Source organism: Vigna angularis, chromosome 8 (assembly GCF_016808095.1).
Source record: "Vigna angularis cultivar LongXiaoDou No.4 chromosome 8, ASM1680809v1, whole genome shotgun sequence".
NCBI lineage: Eukaryota > Viridiplantae > Streptophyta > Magnoliopsida > Fabales > Fabaceae > Vigna > Vigna angularis.
Genome location: NC_068977.1, coordinates 14822997 through 14848439, shown reverse-complemented (window position 1 = coordinate 14848439; position 25443 = coordinate 14822997). Strand labels below are relative to the sequence as shown.

Below are 25443 nucleotides of genomic sequence, written 5' to 3'. Positions count from 1 at the left end.
TACCACCTGACATCAAATGTTTCAATTTTATAGTCTTTAGCACGAGAAGATGTATATTAGATATAAACCTTATCTTATTTAATTAATTTAGTAAGATTGAATTAGAGGTAAATTTTATTACTTAATATAATTAGACTACTCATAAATATATAAATTTAAATTTTAAGTGTTCATTCCAATATATGAAATCTATTGAAAATATCACGTCAACTAATAATATAACAAAACTATAATATAAAAATAAGTATAAATTTTATATTTATAAACAATTTTGACATTAAATTAAACTTAAATTTATCTCTATTAATAATAATATTATAAGACAAATTACTCTGCTAAAATACAGAAAACAATATATTTTTTTGAAACTTTGAAATATTATATTGTTGGATGATGTTGGATAATTAGAAAGGACATATTATATATATGTCACGTTGAGATGAGTGGCCCATTGCACTGAAAATGACTGACAAATGGTACTCTCAATCCCATCTTATTCTCTGTTCAATTTTTTTCACTTGAAAACTCTTTTTCCCTATGGAAAATAGCAATAACTACAATATCCTCGTTTCTTCTTGTTAGCTCTTGGCTACAACTGTGTTCATCTTCTCCACTTTCATCAATACAATTCCAAACAGAATATACTTAGACCCTTCTGCTATTTCAAGAAAGTAGCTTGCAAATTTGCTTTGTTTCCGACATACACTTCAATATGAAAAAAAAAAAAAAAACACTTTGAGAACTTTTTAAAAAGTATTAAGTAGGATTTGACGGCAGAATTTTGTTTCCATATTTAGTTGAAAATACATACAAAACGTATTTGAAAGTTATATTCGATTGAATTTGGTTTTAACATAGAAAAAATTCAACCAAATTAAGTCCATACTTAAGCATTAATATAAATATTTCAGTTATTCGACTTCGGTTTCACGTCTTGCCATTGTTTTACATGTGTAATACTTCAATTAATTTTTTATGTTTTCATGTCTCTTTATCCACTCCCTTTATTTTTACATTATAATACCACATTCCTCCAATACTATAATTCTTAAGATATATGTGAACATTAATATCTAATGATACATAAGGTAAGTTGTAAATATTCATAGAAAAAATAAAATGACTTTTCAAGAAAACCAACAACTAAATATAAAATATAGAAAAGTTATTTACAATTTTGTCCGTTAACATGTCCAGATATTACACTCTCAAAAGAAAAAGTGTTAGAAAAATCATATAAAATAGAGTTCAAATTCTTTGTTAGATTTTTTTTACTGAACATTTAAAATATATATTGATATTGATTATTCATTTTTATAAATATATTTTAAAATTAACATTCAATATATATATTTTAAAATTAACATTCAATATATATATTTTAAAGACACAGAAGAAACAACAAATTCCATAAAATTGTGAGATAATATTTAACCCTAACTTTCTTATGAACTGAGAGATTTTACATTTATGAGAAATGATTGTCCTGTGTTAATTATCCATGTCAGCTACCTAATCACTAGAAAAGCTAATCAGAATTCTGTGATCTAGTCCTACTATTCAAACACTTTTAGGCCAAAGAAAATTGAAACACAAAATACCAGTTCTCAAATACAATGAACATTATTAATTATAATTCAGTTAAAAGTCATTGATCAGAACAGCAGTGAAGGTTAGCTATAAGCGCGTTATAGGTGCAGGCAGAGTGTCGTGCCTATATATACCCTTTGGAATGCACAAGTTGAAACACAAAAGAAAAATGGGTTCTTCTTTGTGGACTTGTCTGATTCTGTTATCACTGGCTTCTGCTTCTTTCGCTGCCAACCCAAGAACTCCAATTGATGTACCATTTGGCAGAAACTATGTGCCTACTTGGGCCTTTGATCATATCAAATATCTCAATGGAGGTTCTGAGATTCAGCTTCATCTCGATAAGTACACTGGTATGCATATGTAACTTTCACTATGCTACTATATGATATGATATCAGTTATAAATTTTTTCATTATAGTTTAATTATACTCATGCAATTTTGAACAGGTACTGGATTCCAGTCCAAAGGGTCATACTTGTTTGGTCACTTCAGCATGTACATAAAATTGGTTCCTGGTGATTCAGCTGGCACAGTCACTGCTTTCTATGTAAGAAAAAAATATGTTTTGTTTATCTTTTTGTTATGCTTTTAAGTTTCTGCACCATTCATTTTGTTGGGTAACCTTTTGCTGTGATTGGAACTATGCAGTTATCGTCCACAAACGCAGAACATGATGAAATAGACTTCGAGTTCTTGGGAAACAGAACTGGGCAACCATACATTGTACAAACAAATGTGTTCACCGGAGGCAAAGGTGACAGAGAGCAGAGAATCTACCTCTGGTTTGACCCTACGACTCAATACCACAGATATTCAGTGCTATGGAACATGTACCAGATTGTGTAAGTACCCTATAGTTTTCACTGAATTAGTAACAACTTCACCTTCCCTTTATCATGTGCCCCCAACATGTTTGATATAAAGGGTAAACAGTATTTGACATTAAATTTGATCACTGATTTTTTGTTTTTTTTTTTCCGTCTGATATATTCAAAGAGAATATACAATCATTATTTGTGATATTATTACTAAAAGAGAGGCAAATGAGGTGTGCAGATTCTATGTGGATGACTACCCAATAAGGGTGTTCAAGAACAGCAATGACTTGGGAGTGAAGTTCCCCTTCAATCAACCAATGAAAATATACAACAGTTTGTGGAATGCAGATGACTGGGCTACAAGGGGTGGTTTGGAGAAAACAGATTGGTCCAAAGCCCCCTTCATAGCCTCTTACAAGGGCTTCCACATTGATGGGTGTGAGGCCTCAGTGAATGCCAAGTTCTGTGACACACAAGGCAAGAGGTGGTGGGATCAACCAGAGTTTCGTGACCTTGATGCTGCTCAGTGGCAAAAACTGGCTTGGGTACGCAACAAATACACCATCTACAACTACTGCACTGATCGCAAACGCTACTCTCAAGTCCCTCCAGAGTGCACCAGAGACCGTGACATTTAATCATTTTAACCTATACTTTAAGGCCTCATTATTTTCAATATCACACTCCCATAAAGTTCCCACCTAAGTGCTGATACAGATTTCATTTGAGCTTGCTATTGCTTCCTGTATTGTTGATAATCATATCATCATTTATTGCTGCTACTGTTTGGCTATGTACCAGATATGGCTCTGTGCCTTAATTTGTATCTGTAATTCTGTTTCACTCTGAATCAATATACTAGTAATACTACTAGTTTATACTGGTTTATAGGAGTGCTATTATTATTCTTGGTTTGTCATTTTTGTTGTGTACTTTTTCTGCTGAATGAGTTGGAATGCATTTGCCTATATCCTTATCCTCGTTATTCGGTCCCAAATTGAAAAGACACCGACAGGGGTAGTAAATAGGAGAAAATAAGAGGTAGAAAGGTGGTGGTGAAGAGGCTGAAACATAGACAAAAACATTGAACAAGTGGCTCCACTGAACAACACTTCTGCATGTGACAGTAGGGAGGTTGCAGTGGATAATCACGAATTGGGAACTGTGTTTTGGATTTGATTTTAACATTTTTATTATTTCCTTCTTTGTTTTCTAGAAATACATAAATTTAAGTTATGTTTATAATATTTGAGTTTCGTTATGCTTGTTTTCTAGAATTGGTTTATTAGACCATTTATTATGAAATAATAATATTTTAAGAAAAATATTTGAAAAATAACATATTTATTATGATTCTTAACTAACAAAAGAAATATTAATTTTTTAGACCATGTAAAACATATCAATTAATCAGGTGAAGTAGATATATGAAACTGAGATTTATCATTGACTGATGATAGATAATCTAATAATGTCTTAATAATGAGTGGTTTAATAACATTAAAAATTACTATTACGAAAAATATTGCTATATTTTAGAATTTGAATTTTGATTAAGACTTAATGTATGAAAAGTTCCTCTAAAATTTAATAATGATTTGTATTAAAAATAGTAAGTGAGGATTGGTGGTGACGGTGTGCTTGATCAGTTACTTACTCCTCATTGAACTTTCCTATTGATAGGTCAAAGTCAGCTTTTAGTATTTGATTAAGATCTTAAAAAACAAAAATCATGTGTCTTGAATTTGATTGTATTTTTTAACTTGTAAAATAATTTTATTTTGATTTTACGCGGTTAAATTCCTAAAGTAAAATCATTAATAATTTTGGTGGGGTACTCCTGCTGGGGGAAGGTAAGGATTCTTCCAGAGATATTTTTTAAATATTGATTATACTTTATTTATATATATATATATATATATATATATATATATATATATATATATATATATATAGAGAGAGAGAGAGAGAGAGAGAGGGGTTAAATATCTTTTTTAAGTTTGAAAATAGATATATATGTAAATTTAGTTTTTTTAATTAAATTTTATTAAATTTATTTAATATTTTAAATATATTTTATAACAATATTTGATTTGTTTATATTATTGTTACATTTTTACACATTTAAAAATAAAATAAATTTAATAAAATTGGTTAAAAAGATTAAATTTATACTAAAAATAAAAAATTAATTTAGTATACGAAGAAAACTAATTAAAAATTAAGGGATTAAAAATATATTTAATTTTACTTTTTTTATATCCATAAATTTTAGATAAAAATAACAGTATTATATATTGTTGCATTATAATTATTGATTTATGATAATTTTGGATTTTTAATTTTAAATTATTCCTATTTTAAGATTTCTGAATTATTTTTAAATAATTTTGATTCCTAATTCTTTTTAATCTGTGACTTTATTTAAGTTTCAATTTTAAAGAGTCGTCGTCAGGAATGATACGTTATTCAACCTCTATCCCTCAAACAAAATGTTACCAATATAAAGTATTTCCTTCCAATTTTATCGTATGACATTAAAGTAATTGAAATTATGGATAATTGAATTGAAAACTAATAAATTTATGAATAAATAACATTAAGGAATCAAAATAAGATAAAAATAAGGTTAATCAAAATTAGGGATAATTAAATGAAGTGATTAAAATTATAATTATAGATCAAAATTGTGGATTTAGTAAAATATAGAAATTGAAATTATAGTCAAGCCTAAATTATTATTTTTTGTTTTTGGTGGTATAGAAATAAGAGAAGGGTAAGAATCGAAGGAAAAAAAAATGAATTAGTTGTTTTAGTAAAATGAAAATAAGAAAGCAATACAGTGGGATCTACTAGTATCTTTTTAATCTATTTTCCCTTTTTTATTGTATTATGTCAACTAAATATTTCTTAATTTTACTTTATTTTAATTACTGTGAGAATGAATATATAATTTATGATCTCCCTTCCGATAATGCTAGGAAAGGAAATATGTGAAATTACAAACACAGTAAAAACTAAAAAAATTGCATTAAAATCTTACAAAAATAATAATAATTTTTGTATTTAGTATATTACTAATAAATATAATTGATATTAATAATAACAATAATAATAATATTGTTATATGTTGAATAGACTAATTTTAGTAAGTATACCGAAAAAGGTTTAAAATAAATTAATAATAAATATTTATTTTAAGTTAAAATTAATTCATTCTTTAGTTATTTAAGATTTTATTTATTTTTTAAATATTATTTGTAATTAAAGTTTTCAAATTTTAAGAAAATATGTTCAAATTTTATAGATCTGAGTTAGCAAGTTTGAAGATATCAAGTTTTGATTAAGAATGGCTGGTCAATTTTGTTACGAGGAAGTTTTTAAATCTTTGCGCATTTTGCATGCATGAGATTGAATTTGTTATTGTGTGTCCAATATGATTGGGGAATGAGAATTTCGATTATTTTAGGTTTATATTAATGTATTTTCTTTTATTAAGTTTTTTTTTTAATAAGTTAGGATAACCTTAATTTTTCTTTATTTTGGTGTTTTTGAACAAAAGATATTTAGAGGTTAAAGAATTTAACAGAATTTTCATAATTATATAATTGAGATGAAATGTAGATTGTCTCCCTTTTTTTTATGATTTACGGTGTTGCAAGATACAAAAGATATACCAAAATTCATGACTTTGTTATGAAAGTTGAATATATGAATGTGGAAGTTACATTCAGGAGATTGATTTGAATAAATGATTATATTAACGAGTAATAAGATTTATATAACCTTTAAATTTTGTAATTAGTTTGTAAGAAAGAATAATTAGCATATAAATTTTGCACTGTTTTTAAGTAAATTGAGTGTTTGAATCCAATGAAATCGATATAAAGACATTAAGAACAATAATAATTTTTAATGTGGAGGTTCAAATTCTATTTAGATAGTCAAGAGAGGAAGGGATGAATCAATTCTCACTCTTATAAAAAAAAATACATTAAGAATAATAATAACCTTCAATGTGGTAAATTTCATCACCCAATCACCAATCACCAATTCATAGGTTGAACATGAGAGAGTTAGTGTTCACTCTCTCTCTTCTAAAAAAAAGCCGCTCGAGTAAGACATTTTACTTAAGAGATTTTTCTCTAATTAAAATCCTTGTGTTGGGTTGTTTTAAATATATTTTGATGTGTTATGATATTGACAAGTGTATCAAATCGTACAAGTGTACCAAATGGTACAAGTAACAAAGTGGAAAGTCTAGATATTGTTTTTCCAAGAGACTTGTGTGACATTTAATAACTTTCATAATTCACACTCAATTAGATAACAAAATTCACAAAAAACACAAAAAAAAAACTCTTTGTAATTTTATCGAAGAGTTAGTGTGCAATAGAAATTTAACATTGAGTATTTACAATTGTTAAAACTATACATTCACTTCATTTTCATGCATTTATAAACATTTCAATTTCAATTTCATGTTAAAATCAACTCAAAGTAATACTCAAATCTTATTCCTAGTGACTTTAATATATTGTTAACTTATCAAGTTTCAATTCCTTCAATCATCAACAAGCAATCAAGAATTAAGTTCAAGAGTCTTAAGATTACTAATAAATCATGTTCTATCCCTAGATATAAGCTTCATTAGGTAATTAATTACAAATTATAGGTTCAGAAGACATGTTCCAACACCTAATGAACCAAGCTATGGTTGATTAATCCAAAGCAAACATTAAGAATAAAAATCAAATACTAACATTGAAATAGAAAAACATATGTATTAACCTCGCAAAATACACAAGAAATCAATTCATTACATCTAATATCAACAAATAGATTTAGTTTTTCATGGTGAAGAACCTAGGGTTTACAAAACTGTAGAATAGAGAAGAAATTGAAACCATAGATTAGAGTCAAAGCATCTCCTAAGGTTGTTAGTAGCTAATCCACACTCCAATAGGGCCTCCCATTCGCATCTCCACCTCCAATTTTGTGACCCATCATCCAACCCAAAAAGGACAAAACCTCCATGGATGAAGATGAAAACCCAAAGAAGAAAAGGGAGAGCTTCCTAATAGCCCAAACAGTCTCCAAGAGTCTCTCTCTAGTATCCTAATTGATTTCTAATCATGAAAACGTGCAAGATGATAAAAGTCTTGTGAAAGCATGTTCAAATATCCAATTTCGCAATACACACTCATTAAGCGAATTAGGCCAAACTGAATGGGCCTGAAAATGTACTTGTATGAATTTCAAGTAAATGATAATCTTTGATATATTCTTCAATCTTTTGGGATTTTCACCTATCTACAAAATATTCCACAAATAAAATCCAAATATTTATCTTTTCCAAAATTATCTAATAAAATATTAATTATATAAACAAAAAATAATAAAAATGTCAATAAAAGATAAAATACTTATCCTTTCTAAAATTATTTAATAAACCCTTAACTTTTTAAAGGTTTAAACTCTTATTTGTTAGTTATATTCAAAGTGGTGTTGTTCAAAATAGTCTCATCTTTTGTAAAAATTGTTCGATTTGGTACTTTTTGCTGACGGCGTTTAAAACGCTAACAATGTAATGTCCACCTTAGCCAATTTTGAATGACCTGTCCAGTTTTGCAATACGTGGTAACATCAGCCCAATTGACGTTAACATATTGCAAAACTGACAGGTCATTCAAAATTGGGTGTTGCTCCCTCCACCACCCTCAAGTGCTTTTGCATCTCCCCACTGTTTTTTTTTATTCCAAAAATACTCTACACCTCCCCACTATTTTCTTTTATTCCAAAAATACCCTACACCCCTCCCCAGTATCCTTAACAATCTTTCTCTTTCTCTCTCTGCATTAATGGAGCATTCATATGACTTAGATTTAAACTTGTCATATATTGCAAAATATAAAATTCAGAGGAAACTTCAATATTAGTGCTTCTACCACTTTCATTTTATAAACTTAAAAGTTAGATGCAAATACAAAATGATAAACATAATAATATTAATAGTAAATAATATATTATTATTATTATTATATACTAACTTTATAATGACGAAAGAGCTAAATAAATTTCAAATCTTTAACAAATAACTTTTCTTTTATATTTTAAGTATTTAATAATATTTTTATATTATTTATCTAATAAATTAAATACTTTATTCAAGTTATTTGAGTCAAACATGTCGGTAAGTTAAAACATAATATAATGTTAAAAATTATAGATATCAAATGTAAAAAAAAGACACATATATATAAACATTTTTCTAGAAATCTAGAACAAAACTTTACCATTTATTAAGTAATTTGAAGAGAAAAAAAATATTGAACAGTGAAAATAAGATTGAATCAAACTTATTTAAGGGAAAGTGTAAATAAAATTTTGCAATATATCACAAGTTTAAATCTGAGCCATTGCTCCATTAATGTGGAGAGAGAAAGAGAAAGATGTTTGAATATAGTGGGGAGGTGTAGGGTATTTTTGAAATAAAAGAAAATAGTGGGGAAGTGTAAAGTATTTTTGAAATAAAAGAAAATAGTGGGGGAGGGAGTAACACCCTTCAAAATTATGTCGTTAACATTTTAAACGCCATCAATAAAAAAGACCAAATTAAACCATTTTTACAAAAGATGGAACTACTTTGAACAACTCAAAAATAAGATAACCAAAAAAGGTATTAAACCTTTTTTAAAAATATAATAATAAAAATACCAATAAAAGATAAAAAATAAACATAATAAAAAAAACATGATAATCTTAGAGTTTCTTGCTTAAGCCACACTTTATATAGTTTAAAAGATAAGGAGATAAAGTTAAATTCTTTCTCCTATGAGTGTTTGGATGTTCAAACATTATTTTAGGCACTCATGAGAGAAAGGGATGAATAAATTCTCACTCTTACAAAGGAATACATTCTAGAATAATAATGACCCTCAAAGTGACAAAATCCATAATCCAATCACCAATTCATAGGTTGAGCATGAGAGAGTTAGTGTTGACTTTAGAAAAGGTCACTCAATTAAGACATCTTACTCAATAGATTTTTCTCTAGTTAAAAACCTTGTGTTGGGTTGTTTTAAATACACTTTTTATATGTTAATGATTGAGTAATATTATGTGTTTTATATCTAATTTAATGGTATAAGTGTGAATATAGTGAATGAGTGTGAATTGAGATATATGACAATTGAATTGAATGAGACATGAAAAATATTTGGGATGATATTTTAACCTAGCTTGTATTTTATAGTACTTTGTATTGGAACCTATTAGTGAAATAAGATATTTTAAGTTCACTAATGATTTAAATAATGAGAGTAAAATATTAGAGGGAGTGAAAAGTTGAAACAGGTTATTGCATTGGGCTTTATTGAGCACATGTAATGAATTCACAACATTAAGCCATGGTGGATATGATATTAGGCTTTTATAGGGGTCAAATGTTAGTTTCAAGTGGGGCTTACTTAGTACATGTCTTTTAGAAGACATTGTAGTTCCTTGATCCTTTATCGAGGCAAGGAATGAGTGTGATGATATAGTCCCTTTATCTAAATAATGGATGGAGTTACTATTAAAAAAAGAATATGTATGTACGTATATGTGTTTGTGTGTAGTAATAGTAGTACTAATAGTAGTCATGGAATTATTTTAATATATGATGGATAATTAAGAGAATGATAGTGTGAGAGAGGTATTACCAAGGAGAAAATATTATGATTGAATTGTATTTGGTATGTTTAGTATTGAGTATAATGACCATTAAAGAAATGTGATATCCAACTTTCATTGATAGTCTAAATAATAGAAATCAAGATATCAAACGGTAAGAAGTTGATTCAAATTCTTGCACAACACTAGGTCGATGTTATGCAAGGAGCTTCCTTGATCACTTATAAGATATTATCAACATTGATACTCATTCACTATAAGTTAAGTGTCAGTTTTTTCCGAACTTGCTAAATATATGTCTTTAGGAAGACATGACATTGAGTCATGTATTTCGTTGATGACCAAAGTAGGTATTTGGAAAGAAATATGATGTGACATATTTTCTTTATGACCAAAGTAGGTATCAGGAAGAAATTAAGATGTGATTTAGTTCCCTAATGACCAAAGTAAGTATTAAGCATGAGATATAATATGATGTAGTTGTCTAATGACTAGAATAGGTATGATGAATGAAATAATGAGATGTAGTTGTTTTTAAATGCATTTGGTTGATGAAAAGAAATCAATTTCTTATAATTAAATATATTTTTCTTATACTTGTATAAATATGATTAATGATTTATTTCAAGTTAGTTTATCCTTTTTTTTTATTTTGTATGATGACCACTATTAATGTATTATGGTATAGGTGAAAATAAAGAGTTAGTTCTAGAATGGATGATTGAATAAAACTTAAGATAACTTTTGAAAGCTTTTAAAAAGATGCTTTGAGTAAACATTTTTATGAAATTTTCTACTATTAAAAAACATAAACTTGTTTTTTATACTTGTTTCCTCCAATTGATATACTTTTGGTTCTCCTTTAAAAAATTATTATAGGGTTCTATTATAATTAAATGATTACACAAGTCTTTTTCATTATCACTTATGGCTTAGATGAGTATAAAAGTAATTTATAATTAGTCTATTTATCTCCTCTTGACTTTTTTGAGTATTCTATTATTGTCTTTCCTGACTAAAATAAAATAGAAATTGTTTGAAGTTATTATAAAAATTGTCTACAAGAGGATTTATAATATAAACAAACATTGCTAGAGAAAACTTCACATATGTGAAAAATTTACAAATATAGTGCAATATTTGTTTCTCATATATAATATGATCTATCGATATCTAACACTTAGAGATTTGAGAAGTAATATCACATGCTGAAACATTGTGTAGATGATCATGGATTGTTTTTGCAATTATAAAAACTTCTATTTATAGATGTTTTGAATAAGATCGTTTAAAGTTGTGCACACATCTTCTATTTACGTGTTAAAGCTTTATAAGAGATTCATAATATTTATGAATCAAACTAGCTATGAATAAAGCAAATTTTGTTTTGAACACCCTTTCCTTATGTTAATAACACCAAATTTAGCATATATTCCCGTAAAGAGAATTTGTTAGATACATTAGAGTTTTGATAGGGATGTGCTAGTCAACTTTTGTCCTTGCAAGACAATTTCTCAAATTAAAAATTAAATCTGAATCTTTTATGTTAAAGTGTCTTTTGGATGTTGTGGTTTTGATTAATGAAGTTTCTTATGTATTATAGTTTGAAGCTTGTTTTAAGGGTAATCATTCTAATGCTTAATGGTCTAATGATTATGATTATTAAATGACTAGTCTTGAATATACTTTTCATGATGGTTAAAATAGACCTTCTATGACAATTATACAAGCAGCATAGAAATAAATGATATAAAAAGTATAAACTTTTATGACAGTTATAGAAGAGTTATAGAATGTTTTACTTTCTATGACGGTTAAAAATACTAACTATCATAAAAATGTTCTTTTAAAAATAAATTAATTAATGTAATGTATTAATTTTCTTATTTGCATGACCAATTCTTTAGATAATAAACACATTTTCAACCAAGGATATTTTTGAATAAATGAATATAGTAGAAAAATGAATAAAACACTAAATGGATGAAAATGTTCTTCATATAAAAGCACTATAATAAACACATTTTCAACCAAGGGTATTTTTGAATAAATGAATATAGTAGAAAAATGAATAAAACACTAAATGGATGAAAATGTTCTTCATATAAAAGCACTACGAAAAATGATTTAAAACATAAAAGCATGAAAATCTCTATTTACTGTTAGAAAACACCACAAAAAAATTTATAATTTTTTGAATTGTATTGGTAAATGAAATAAATCTCTAAAATGTATAAAAAAGGAAAAAAATACTAAAAAACTATAAAAAATATGGTATATAACGAAGTTTTGAAAATGTTAGGAGCCTCAACCTTTTGGTTGGCCACTACAATGGAAACCAATTTCCAACAACTTTACCATTTAACGCATCGTCATTTGAGGTTTAAACAAAAAATTATTATCATTTTATGCTTTTTCACCACCAAATTTTGGTGAAGCAAAATGTATGACTAATATATAAAATGTAAAGACTTTACAAACAAATATACACACAAGTAGAAGTTAGCATACAAAAATTGACTAAAATAAGACAATTTCTACCAATTTTTAGTAAATATTGCTTAATCAATACTAATAGTCAAAACTAATATGGAATAACAGAAATGATTTTGTTGTTGGATAGAAATGTAAAATTAAAATGAAAACTAGGAGAAATAAAAGTGCATTAAAAAATATCCAACACAAACTCGAATAACCAAAATGAAAATACAATGAGAAATTTCTAACACAAACCTTAAGCATCTCAAAACCAACATTTTTCATGAACTGTGTGAGACCCTGGAAAATAACGTATGCTGGAGTACGCGTGGCAGCTGGAGAACGGGACACCTCAACAACGTACGTGGCAGCTGCAGGAAGAAGCATTTCAACAGCGGACGCCAGGTGTCGCGCTGCATGGAGCCTGGAGTGCCGAGCGCTGTGCAGATTGCGTGTCATTCGGAGAGCGCGACAGTTCATTAACGAACCAGGTGTCACGACTGGTGGAGTCTGGAACGCGTTAGTGGGATGCACGTGGCGGACGAGGAGTGGACGTTCGTTCTCGACTGTGGAGCAGAACTGGGTTTTTCAGAAAAACACTCCACTCTCCTCTGCATGCATTTTTTCCCCACCCAAACTCAAAACTTAACTCTTCATCTTTTCCAACTTCTCTCTAGAACTCCCAACTTCTCTCTACTGAAAATCTCACACCTCTTCTCCGATCAACTTGCAGCACCGTAGAAACGTTCACCCAGCTGTAAGCTACCAACTGAACCGAACAGAATTAGAGTCTAAGCTGGTAAGTCCCCTTCTCTAGTAGCTCGTCCATTAGGATTTCATGCGAGACCATGTTCTCGGTTCATGCATGGACTATATTTGAGTCATCTCTGATTTTGATGTTTAGATCAAGTGAAAGTGTTAGTGAAACCGAGGGTAGAACGCCGTAAGAGACAAACCCAACTTTTGCATTAGGACGTACACTGCTATCCAGGTAAGGGAAGCTTATATATTTAATTTATACTTGTATGATTGCATGAAGGCATGATATGGGTTGTTTGTATGAAATATATGTATATGTGCTGTTCTGGATCTGCATGAACGAACCCTGTTGTGCTGTATGAATATATTTTCTGTTGGTTGAAATACATGTTGAATCGGATTCGTATGAAAGATGTATGACTATAGTATGGTTGAATTTATTAATTTGATGAAATCTGTATAGTATGAGAATTAATCCTGGATATGAAAATTACGAAGTAAGAATCACATGAGAAATAGTGAGTTAACTTAGTTGAAAATCTGGATCTGATAAATTCCCTATGATAAATTACGATCGTCATCGAATGGTCTTACACCGTTCGGTTTCCCTGAAAAAGACTTAGAGTTGAATTCTTTCATTTGGGAAGGGTTCGGTTTGAGAACGAGCGTCTTTATTTGAATTACTATGTTTGAGCGTTCGGCTCCACATAGAGTTGTCGTACGCCTTAAATTTAATAATATTGCATTAAGTAGCGTTCGGTCTTATACTGAACGTTCGTCCTAAATAGCGTTCGGTTTTATACCAAGCGTTCGTCCTAAATAGCGTTCGGTCTTATACCAAGCGTTCGTCCTAAATAGCGTTCGGTTTTATATCAAGCGTTCGTCCTAAATAGTGTTCGGTCTTATACCAATGCGTTCGTCATAATTGATGCTCGGTCGTCTACCCAGCGTTCGTCATAAGTGGTGCTCGTTCGTATTATTAGATACTCACATTGACAAATAGCGTTCGTTCAAAGAACTATAATATTCATCTTCTCTCACGTTCGTTCAATTATTGGCATCGGTCTTCTGTATACGAATTACTACAAAGATAATTCTAAATATTCTTGACTTTTCTTTTTACATTGGATCTGGTCTAAGGTCTTCAAAATGAAATTTTCTTCAAGTACCACGGTACGTCCAAACGAGTCAGTTCATTTAACTGGTCGAATTCGATAGTAACGTTCGTTGTATACTTCCCTGATTATTCCGTACCTTCATCTAGACGTTCGTCCTAATTCTTTCAGAGAACTGAACGTTCGTCATTTTATGCTCTTAAATCTAAAGATGTAAATGATTATGAATTATGGTAACTTAAGGTGTGAACACTATATGGAGTGAAATTATGATATTGGATTTTGGACGAGCGTTCCAGGGAGGAACGTCTCATATGTTGAATATTGAATTGGTAAAGTATGACTGTGGGCATGCTAATGCTGGCTTGGTCCATCATGATATTCCGTGATACTCATCTTCATGTAGAGGAGAGTAATTCATGTGTGGGAATGGCAGGAGGTCCTTAGTCCATAAGTTAACATGGGCGACGTAAGAACGGACTGACCTCGAGTGGCAGCTGTTTGGTGTATCCCAGTTACTACACCACTCGGGTGCAAGGACGCCTGTAGCTACATAGTTCATACAGTCCGGACGGTCGGTCTTATATTTATATATATATATATTTCTATGTTGCCTTGTGTTAAATTGTATGTTATATGTGTGAGCTGAAATGTTGAACGTATATGTTAAGCGTATGAATTAAATATTATAAGCTTACCCTGTGTTCTCTTCTTTGCGTTGTCGTATCGTCTTTGTACGTTCGTCCTGTCCTTGCAATGATCATCCGTGTGGGTGTGAGCAGATGGAGGTGCGTCCCTTGAAGAAATGCTAGAAGAAGAAAATTTGGAGGACGCGAATCTGGTGGATGTCGAAGTTAAAGCCGAGCCTTAGAGCGCTCGCTGGTTTCTGTAGATAGTTTCATTAATGTTATTTTTGAACGTTCGGTCATAGCCTTGTAAGACCGTTCGTCTCTGAACTCCTGTACTTTATCGCGTTCGTTATTTTCTGTATGTTTTGGCCGTTCGACATTTAACGCTCGTTCGGTTTAATTTGTAAGTCTGCACTGTTTATTTGCTTAATGTAATTAATTCTGATTATGGTAATTACTATATTTTGGGATGTTACAAACTGCGTCTCACAAGATGCATCTTTATTTTCCTCACCTCATTGCATTCTACAATCTCTCTTTTCAAATATAACAAAACCATTCGTTCACTACAAAAATAATTAAACAACAACCAATTTCAAAGACAAAATATAATTAGTCACTATAGTATTTAGATAACAATTTTTAAACTAAAACTTATTGGTATCTAAATAGTCTCTATTCTGAATAAAAAAATTATAATTTATTTTTGAATTGGAATATAATTGGTCTTTAACATTAGCTACCAATATTATAACTACTAAGAAAAGTATCTAAATTAGTCTTTATAGTGACTAAAATTAATTTTTGTCTCTAAAATTTGTTCCTGATTTTCTAATAATGACTTCGATGATATTCAACACAAATTTATCGAGGAAGCTCTTAATCAAGCAACAAAGCAAATAGATTGATTCATCAAGGAAGCAAGATGGTAGATGTGATGGAGAAGCTCAATGACATTTTCATACTGGATGAGCTTGAATCTAGGGTTCAGAGTGGAAAAGTGTGAAGGAAGACGAAAAAATAATTAAAGTGTTAAAAGAAAAACATACAATCAAACAAAAAAGATAAGATGTCACCGTAAGACTTATATGATGGATGTAAAACCATCATACTATTTGTTTTTAAATTATTACAAAGATGTCACCACACCACTTATTATGAAGGATGAATTGAGAATTGTCATAATATGTTTTTATAATTTATTACTAAAATGTCATTGCTCCACTTATTATGATATATAAATTTAAAACATCATAGTATACTTTGTATTTATTTGAGAAATTTTACAACTTATTATGACGAGTGAATTAAAACTATCATAATAAATTGTCATGAAATTATGTTTTCCTTTAGTATTTGTTTATCTCATTTAAATTAAAACATTAGTTCATCAAATTTTAATAGCATTTGTTATGGTCAAAACATTTGCTGATTTTTTTAACGTTATGTTAAATTATATAGATTAAAATGACATGAATAGACTTAACTATTATGATGAAAGCATGTAAATATAACAATAAGAAATGTAAATCACACATTCAGATCAATATAAGAGGTTGTAAAAGTTTTAAAATAATGTGTGTGTGTTTCCAAGTTTATGTTGTTATAAGCTATTTAACCTACTACTATTCACTTAAATAAACTTGTTATTAACTACAATTTTCTTATAGTATGGTATTATATTCTATATGCATTAAATATATATATATATATATATATATATATATTATAATTGTGTATATATTATCATAATAAATCATTTTTCGAAAAAAATATTTTGTAATAAAATAATTATCTTTGGATATTTTTATACATTTGATTTTTTATAAAGGTTAAGATGAATGCTTAATGATTAAAAAAAATAAATATAAAAATTTTAAATATTGTAATAATTTAATACCTAATAATTCTTAACAAACTATTATTTATATTATGTTTAATGTTTGATATTTTTAATTGAATAAATCGTTATAAAAGTTTAAATTGCATTTACTTATAAAAAAACTCTAATTAGTATTAAGATCTTTTTATACATTTGATAACTAGAATGTCTTAAATATTTGGAGTTGAGTAATAATACTAAATTAAATAAAAATGAACACATATAGTATATTAAACATATAAAACAAATTTAGGTCTTGAAAAAATTTGTTGTTACTCTATTAGGCCATGTTAGGTTATCCTATTTTGCAGGCAAAACTAAGCAGAGTGGACCATGCTTTGACTCCATATCTCTGCCGTCATAACTTTATTGGAAAAGATAAACAAAATAAAGTTTCTAAACAGAGGATACAAGTGTGCATGGTTCCATCATCCACGTAGTTAAATTAGGTGATTTTAGTTAATCTTATCTTACTCTGTCGGCGCATTATAAAATTGAATTTTCACGATGATTGCTTGGTGGTTATTTTTGTGGCTTCTTTTTAATCATTATGAAATAATTTCTCATAATTGCTTTGAGTTTGGAAAGTTACACTAGATTTTAAAATGAAAAAATCGTGTTATATTAAAATCATTTCACTTTGTGATATTAATATTATTTCACTTATAAGTGGTATGAGTGAAGCAAATTTTATTTTCATATGAATTTCGATGTTCATCTCTTTTTAATTTTTTCTCCTTATACTTAGATTGAATAATAAAAAAGTAAGAAATAAGAAATAAGTAAAAGTAGTAATATTATAAATACTAAAATTAATTTATATATTATTATTTTGATCCATTTGATAAAAATTAAAACTAAAAAAATAACATAATCTAACGTTTTCACTATATAAATACCTCTGTAATTATTTAAAGGATGAAATATGTTTTTAGTCCCTGAACTATAAAACGTTTCTAGGTGTAAGTCCTCTTCTAAAGTTTGCTTCATTTTCATCTCTTTCTTCAATGAAACTGTAATAATTATCTTTCGAAAATCAATGACATTAATTTTTGAGTGAGCTGGTAACGGTGTGTCACATTTCATGTCATGTGTACACTTAGAAATTGAAAATATGAAATTTAAAGTTTCTTATTTTTCAATGAAAACTTATATTAGGGTTATTTAGGGGTTTCTTTGCTTGAAGCGAAATTGATATATGAGATTAGAGAGGTTTGCTATCTATGCAGTTCTCGAAAGAGGAAATCATCAATTAACCTTCAAAGAAATCATTGTTGCAGTGAAATGAAATATGACAGTGGAGGAATTGGTTGCACACGAAGGAGCATTGGTTTAGGAATGTTGCAAACATGTGCATCCTTTTCTCAGTTAACATCAAAATTTTGTGGCTGTGGGAGAAACATTGTTGCTGTTGAAGGCAACTACTTTGAAGAACGAAGGAAGACTATTTTTGAGATGTAGAAATTGGACAGTAAGTGAGAAGATGCTTTAGTTATGGAGATAAATGTTTTATTAATGGTTTGTAATTTTTATTACATAGTAATTCACAATGTAAAAACTTCGAATGGGTTGATGAAGGAGAATTTGAAATTGAAGCAAACTTACAAAGAAAAAGTGAAGAAGTTGAAGTTTGTTTGGAAAAGTAAAAGGTTGTACTGGATCTAAGGAAGAAGAACGAGAAGTTGAAGAGGAAATTAGAGGAACAGAGAAAAGTTGGAAAAATTATATTATTGTTATTTGTTTTGTCGTGGGCATTATCAATTATGTTTTGTATTAGGTTTTTATTGAAGATAAATTGTAATTAGTATTGTAAATTTTGTGTTGTAACAATATTGTTAAGTGTTTAATTGAATAAAATATTGGTATTTATGTTTGGATCTAAAATATGCTTCATCCTTTTGAATTTTGAATGGTAGCCTTTCTATTATGTGTGACAGTTTAAACAAGTATAAAATGATGTTTTAAAACTACTAGGAGGGTTCAATTCGTGACATATTGGTCTAAGTGCATAATAGTATAGCAAACCATCATTTTTTAGCCAAAATTGAAAGTGAAAAGGTGATTTTGTATAACAGTATGGTTTGAAGATATTTTAGAGTCTGAACACATTTGAAATCAGCAAACAAAGTTGCTGAAGTGATCAATTTTGAGTTAGAGCCACCGTTGAGCAAAATTGAGTTTCAAACCACTAATTTCAAGCCATTTTTCTAGTGTACAATTGAAAATTAAGTGCAGATTTTGAATGGTAGCATTTTTATTCTGTGTGATTGTTTAAACAAGTATAAAATAATGTTTTAAATTTGCTAGCAAGGTTCAATTCGTGACATATTGGTCTAAGTGCAAAATAGTATCGTAAACCATCATTTTTTAGCAAAAATTGGAAGTGGAAGGGTGATTTTGTGTAACAGTCTGGTTTGAAGACAATTTAGAGTTTGAACACATTTGAAATTAGTAAACAAAGTTGTATGAGTGATCAATTTTGAGTTAGAGCCACTATTGAGAAAAATTGAGTTTCAAACCACCAATTTCAAGCCATTTTTCTAGTGTAGAGTTGAAAATTAATTGAAAATTTTGAACGGTAGCATTTCTATTCTGTGTGACAGTTTAAACAAGTATAAAATGATGTTTTAAAACTGCTAGCAAGGTTCAATTCGTGACATATTGGTCTAAGTGCAGAATAGTATAGTAAACCATCATTTTTTAGCCAAATTTGGAAGTGGCAAGGTGATTTTCTGTAACAATCTGGTTTGAAGTCATTTTAGAGTTTAAACACATTTGAAACCAGTAAAAAAAAATTGTTGGAGTGATCAATTCTAAGTTAGAGCCACTGTTGAGAAAAATTGAGTTTCAACCCACCAATTTCAGGTCATTTTTCTAGTGTAGAGTTGAAAATTAAGTGAAAATTTTGAACGACAGCATTTCTATTTTGTGTGACAGTTTAAACACGTATAAAATGATGTTTTAAAATATCTAGCAAGGTTCAATTTGTGACATATTGGTCTAAGTGCATACTAGTATAGTAAACCATCATTTTTTAGCCAAATTTGGAAGTGGCAAGGTGATTTTGTGTAATAATCTGGATTGAAGTCATTTTAGAGTTTGGACACATTTGAAACCAGTAAAAAAATTTGTTGGAGTGATCAATTCTAAGTTAGAGCCACTGTTGAGAAAAATTGAGTTTTAAACCATCAATTTCAAGCCATTTTTTTGGTGCAAAGTTGAAAATTAAGTGCATATTTTGAATGGTAGCATTTCTATATGTGTGTAACAGTTTAAACAACTATAAAATGATGTTTTAAAACTCCAGAAACCAGAAGAGACTGAAACACTATGAGGTCCCTCAACTTATGTTTTGAGTCACTCAACTTTTGTCATGAACAAAGCCAAAAACATGTACAAATAAATCAAGCTAAAGCAGTAGAAATAAATAAATGGGTGGTGTTGCACTTAACATTAAAAAGTGGTCCGTTAACATTAAATAACAAAAATTATTGAGCTACATTATTGTGGTTGTCCCTTAGCACTTTATTGAACCATACATGTGCTAGTACATGACAAAATAAAGGTCCAAAAAAAAGATACCCACTATTAAGTTCTTCCCTAAGTGGTTGACATTGACTACAAAAAACATTAAATATATCACATGGCTTGTTTAAAACTTGTATTGCTACTAGCTCACTAGTGCAAAAACAACGTATAACGTCACACGTTCAACGTCCAACCACTGAATAGCCAACGTTACAAATGACCGGTGACATTTTTTTAAATAAATGCAATTATTATACGTCGTTTAGAATTATAATTTGACGTCAATTTCTTATATTGGGTAAATTATTGAAAATGTTTGACGTGAAGGTGAAAATATGTTTACGTATGACGTCGAATTCCCTACAATTAGACGTCAAAAGGATATAAAACGTCGAATGCCCTAGCGTTAGACATTAAAAGGTTAGTGAATTCAATAAAAATTTGAGCGGGAGATTGAAAATTCATTCACTTTATCTTAGCGCATGATACCCTCTTCTCTGCTCAAACTTTCTGGAACGAAGTTTGACGACCATCACATGTAATTTTTCTTTCATTTCTTACAAATGCATGTTAATTAACTACTTTAGGTATGATTTTCGTTTGTTTTTTGACCGATTATTTTCGTGTTTTTGTCCTTCATAGGCGCATTCTGTTTTCTCTTTTACTCATGGCAACATTTTATTTCGACGAACCCACCTTTTGAAAGTTAGTTTTCGTTTTCATTTTAAAGAACTTATTTGTTGAACTTGTTTATTGTTTTTTTTTTTGTTGAACTTGTTTGTTGTTGTTGTTTGGTTTGAACTTGTTTGTTGTGGTTGTTTGATTGAACTTACTTGTTGTTTGTTATTGTTGTTTGTTGATGATACTACACTACATGTTCATAGTCATGCTTTATAAAATATCAAAAGCTGAAATTTGTAGTTTTTTTGCTTTTCAGGTCTTGTAGAGTTGTAAAAAAGATTCAAAATTATTTGAAAAAAAAAAGATTAACGTCAAATATTGACAAAATTTGACGATAATTTGCTTTACTATGAACGTCAAATGGTTCTATGTTCGACGTCAATTTAACGTCTCCTGATATGACGTCGACCTCGAATTCCACGTGAAAGGCCAAAAAACACCGACGTTAAACGGTGTTTTTGTACTAGTTGCTTGAGACCCTAAAACTTGTGCAACCATGCTTCTTGTTGATGTTCTTCTAGCCCCTTTGTTACTTGGTGCAGATTCTCCTCCACTCGTAGTTGGCCTTGTGGTTGTTCTTGCGGCTTCTGTTATTCCTTCAGATCCTTCTCTCCTCACCGTTCCCCATGTGGATGTTCTTCTAGATTATGGTCTTGATGCAGATCTTCCTCCACTCGTGGTTGCCCTTGTGGTCTGCCAATAGAGTACGATAATTAGATTTGACATTGTGTAAATAAGAGAAGTTCAAATTAACATAATAGGAAGTGGTACCTTTGTGCTTTTCTTTCCCTTTCTACAGGTTCTAACATTATGTCCATATTGATTACAACTGCTACACTTCATAACAATATAATTCCTTGACAACTTTGTATGACTACATGTTCATCAACTTCCCTTCTTAGTTTTTTTGTCCTCTCAGGAAGTGTTTTATAAATGAGTGGTAGTAGTGATACGAAATTAGTTCTAGGCCATTGTTGTTATCCATTGATTGGAATAATTGGAGTCCCATAACAAGTTTCATAAGCATGTTTCTTATAATATGGATGAACATGATTTTCCGGGTTCTCTAATTTATAATGAATGGCAGCCACAACATGTCTGCAAGGTATTCCTACCAAGTCCTAAAAGTAATGTATGGGTTGTTACTTAGGTTAACTACAAACATTTCCATTGTAAACCCATGAGTGACCTCAAACTTTGCATCCCCTACCCAAACAGGAATCTAATTCCCACTCTTTTCAACTTCCCTATCAAGCCTTTTTCTTGGTTTAGGCATAACATCTTTCGAATATGTCTTTACTTTTTCTCTTAGTATTGCAAACCTATTCATAATGTATGACTTAATCCATTCCATCATAGTAATGATAGGTTTGTCTCTAGCCACTAAAATTGTACAATTAAATGACTCGGAAAAATTATTGATTAAGACATCACATCAGCATATCTACTGAATGCATGTTTACACCAAGATTTTGTTGGAATTGCAAGTAACCAATTATAAGCATCAATATTGATATTCTTCAACTCATCCATTTTTTTTCTCACTCCTAAAAAAATGTTGCCTTCGCAGCCTCCATCATAAGGTCTCTAATGACCACTCCTCCACCAATTTTTTTCTTGTAATTGTTGTACAAATACCTTAAGCAGAACCTGTTCTCCACCGCATTCAAAATCTCCTCAAACATTGTCATTAGTCCCTCAAAACAGAAGATGAACCTTTTACTTAATAATGATAATAATATGAAATGAACTTAGGTAATAAAGCAAAAAACTTCCTTTTGTTGATCCGAAATAAATACTCAACGTTGACCATCTATGTCCCCAATTTCAACCAGCAGTAATGTAAAAAACCACCTCTAGGTGTATTTGCATTCACTTTAAACCACAACAAAAGCTAGTGAGAAATATTGGTCATTAGGGTCTCTACACAATGCCACTAACAAGTGACCATCATATGTTGTTTCAGATGACAACCATTTACCCTAATGAAGGGCCTGCAACTACCTAAGAAGCTCTCTTTACAGCCTTCTAAACACATGTAAAATGACCCAAACCTTGGTGACGAACTGGGTTGGGGTTAATTGACTTGAATGTTGAAGGTTCCAGCCTTAACTCTTTATAATTCATCCACATAGTCATATAGACAACCATATTGTCGTTCTCCATCTCCTACTAAAGAATCCATTGCAATTTCCTTTGCTTTTTCAGCTTTCCAGGGAGTTATTCAACACTATATGACTTCTTAATTTCATCAATGATTTGGTTCACTGTCATGTTACCCAGATTTATAAATTTGTCTATTAATACTTGTGCAATCCAATGTACACTTGCACTTTTGTTTCCAAAAACCCTTCCACATCTTTGACGTCCAACCAAAGTTTTGACCCTAAAAGTATGGCTGCCTCTTACCTTGCTAGCCATAATTAAAAAATCACATTTCTTTTTACACCCTACCCTAACTCTCTTCAGATCATTCTTCACAAACTGCACTTCTTTTCCATTTAAAACGTTATGCTCTATTAATGCATTTTTAAATTTTTTCAATGAACAAAACTTCATCCCGAATTTAAATTTGAAGCTCTTGTTCATATTATCCGCTTTATACTTTGGACACTTCCCCCTATTCAAACTCACACCGTCATCACTATCTACATCTGAAGACAATTCATCAGTATTGTATTCTTCATTTATGTCATGGTCTTTAACTTGTTCATTAATGATAAATGACCCTTTACCAACATTGCTTATTCTCCTCACCGTTTTCTTCTTTTTCTTTCTACTCCACCTATCCAATACAACACTAATATTTCTACGATCATGTGGCACCCTCTCATTCTCCATCCCAAACCCATCATCATCATTTGTCATTCTTTCTTCTTCACTGTCATCCACTTTATCTTCAGCTAAACCTTTTTCTTGCCCTTCAACCATATTGTCCTCTTTGTTAGGTTTTTGAACACGAAACCTAATCAAAGAACTCCCTCACACATTCTCACACCAGTATAATAAAAAGAATGAGATGAATCTTGTATTATTCATAGAAAAGAATAGTCTTAATAGTCAAGATACAGGGGCCAAATCCCCTTTATAGGTTTAAGGGCCTATCAACAATCAAAGTTCCAAAACCTCCCTTCTAACTAAACAAACAAAATATTTATACAACCTCTTTTCCTGCCCCTCCTAACTGTTTTTTATTTTCTTCTCCTTTATTTATTATTATTTTATTTTTATCCTTTGTTTTTACTTTTTGTTTTATTTTATCGTGTTTGTTTTTATTTGTTTTCTCTTTTGTTTGGCTTTTTTATCATTTTTCTATCTATGTATATATTTATTTTATTTTTTTTTTTTATCATGTTATTTATTTACTTATTTATTTTTACTGTTTTAATTATCAAAATTTTCCTTTTTTTTTAGTTTCCTTTTCATTTGTTTCTTAAATTCAAGAAAGAAATATTTTCTTAAATAATATATATGTATATGCATTGCTAACGTTTTACAAAAAAAAAAAGAAAAAAAACATAAAAAATAAAGAACACAAAAGTCAACTAAGTTTTCTCTCCTGCAACACAAAACAACCGTGTTTACCAGCCTGCAACACAAAGCAACACGCAGTAATGCTTAAAATACTTCAGCAGTAAGAGAAAGTTTTGGTTCCTATTGCTAAAATTCCCTATGCTGAGTTGCAATCACACATCAAAGAGGGAAATGATGTCTGAATGGCTTTTCCCAACTGATCCAATTTAAACATAAAGAAGAAAAAAAGACAAAGGAAGATTTGAGGTCAGAGGATATGCCAGAGCTCCCAGAAGCAGTGCAACAGAAAAAGAGCTTGTTGGTTTTCAAATTTGTTTTAATCATGGTCATTCAAAAGATAGACTTCACGGCCAGAGAAAAGGACCTCTATTTTGTCAATTGTATTGACCTTCTGGGTCATCCGAGAACCATGTTTTGGTGATAAAAAAGGATTGGTTCAAAGAGCATTGGGGACTCACCACCATCACCACGAGAGAGCAAGAGACCGGAGACCAGAGAGAAAAGAGGATAAACGACTGTTGTGTGAATCTGGCTGCCCAGTCAACTTCACTTTCTGGTGCCTGCAAGATCATTTTTGGTAACCAAAAGAGAAGTTCAGTTGAGGAGAGCAAAGGGAATTAAAACCCAAAAGGAAAGGCATCTTGAAGCTGCGAAGGTAAGTCTTCGTTTACCTAAGCTCTTTGGTCATGCTCCTCGTAGATATGCTTTCCTTATGCATGCTGAGAGATGAATGATTGATGTTCGACCAATG

The 25443-nt window shown here is 30.0% G+C and overlaps 1 protein-coding gene across 1 annotated transcript; it reads left to right on the top strand.

Moving 5' to 3' along the window:
* Positions 1-1584: 1584 nt before the first annotated feature.
* On the top strand, positions 1585-3298 carry XTHA (xyloglucan endotransglucosylase/hydrolase protein A). Its single transcript, NM_001329835.1, is given in 4 exon segments — positions 1585-1943; positions 2041-2141; positions 2243-2436; positions 2651-3298. Coding segments are annotated over 4 exon segments (879 nt in total). The 5' UTR covers positions 1585-1759; the 3' UTR covers positions 3051-3298.
* The last annotated feature ends 22145 nt before the right edge of the window (positions 3299-25443 follow it).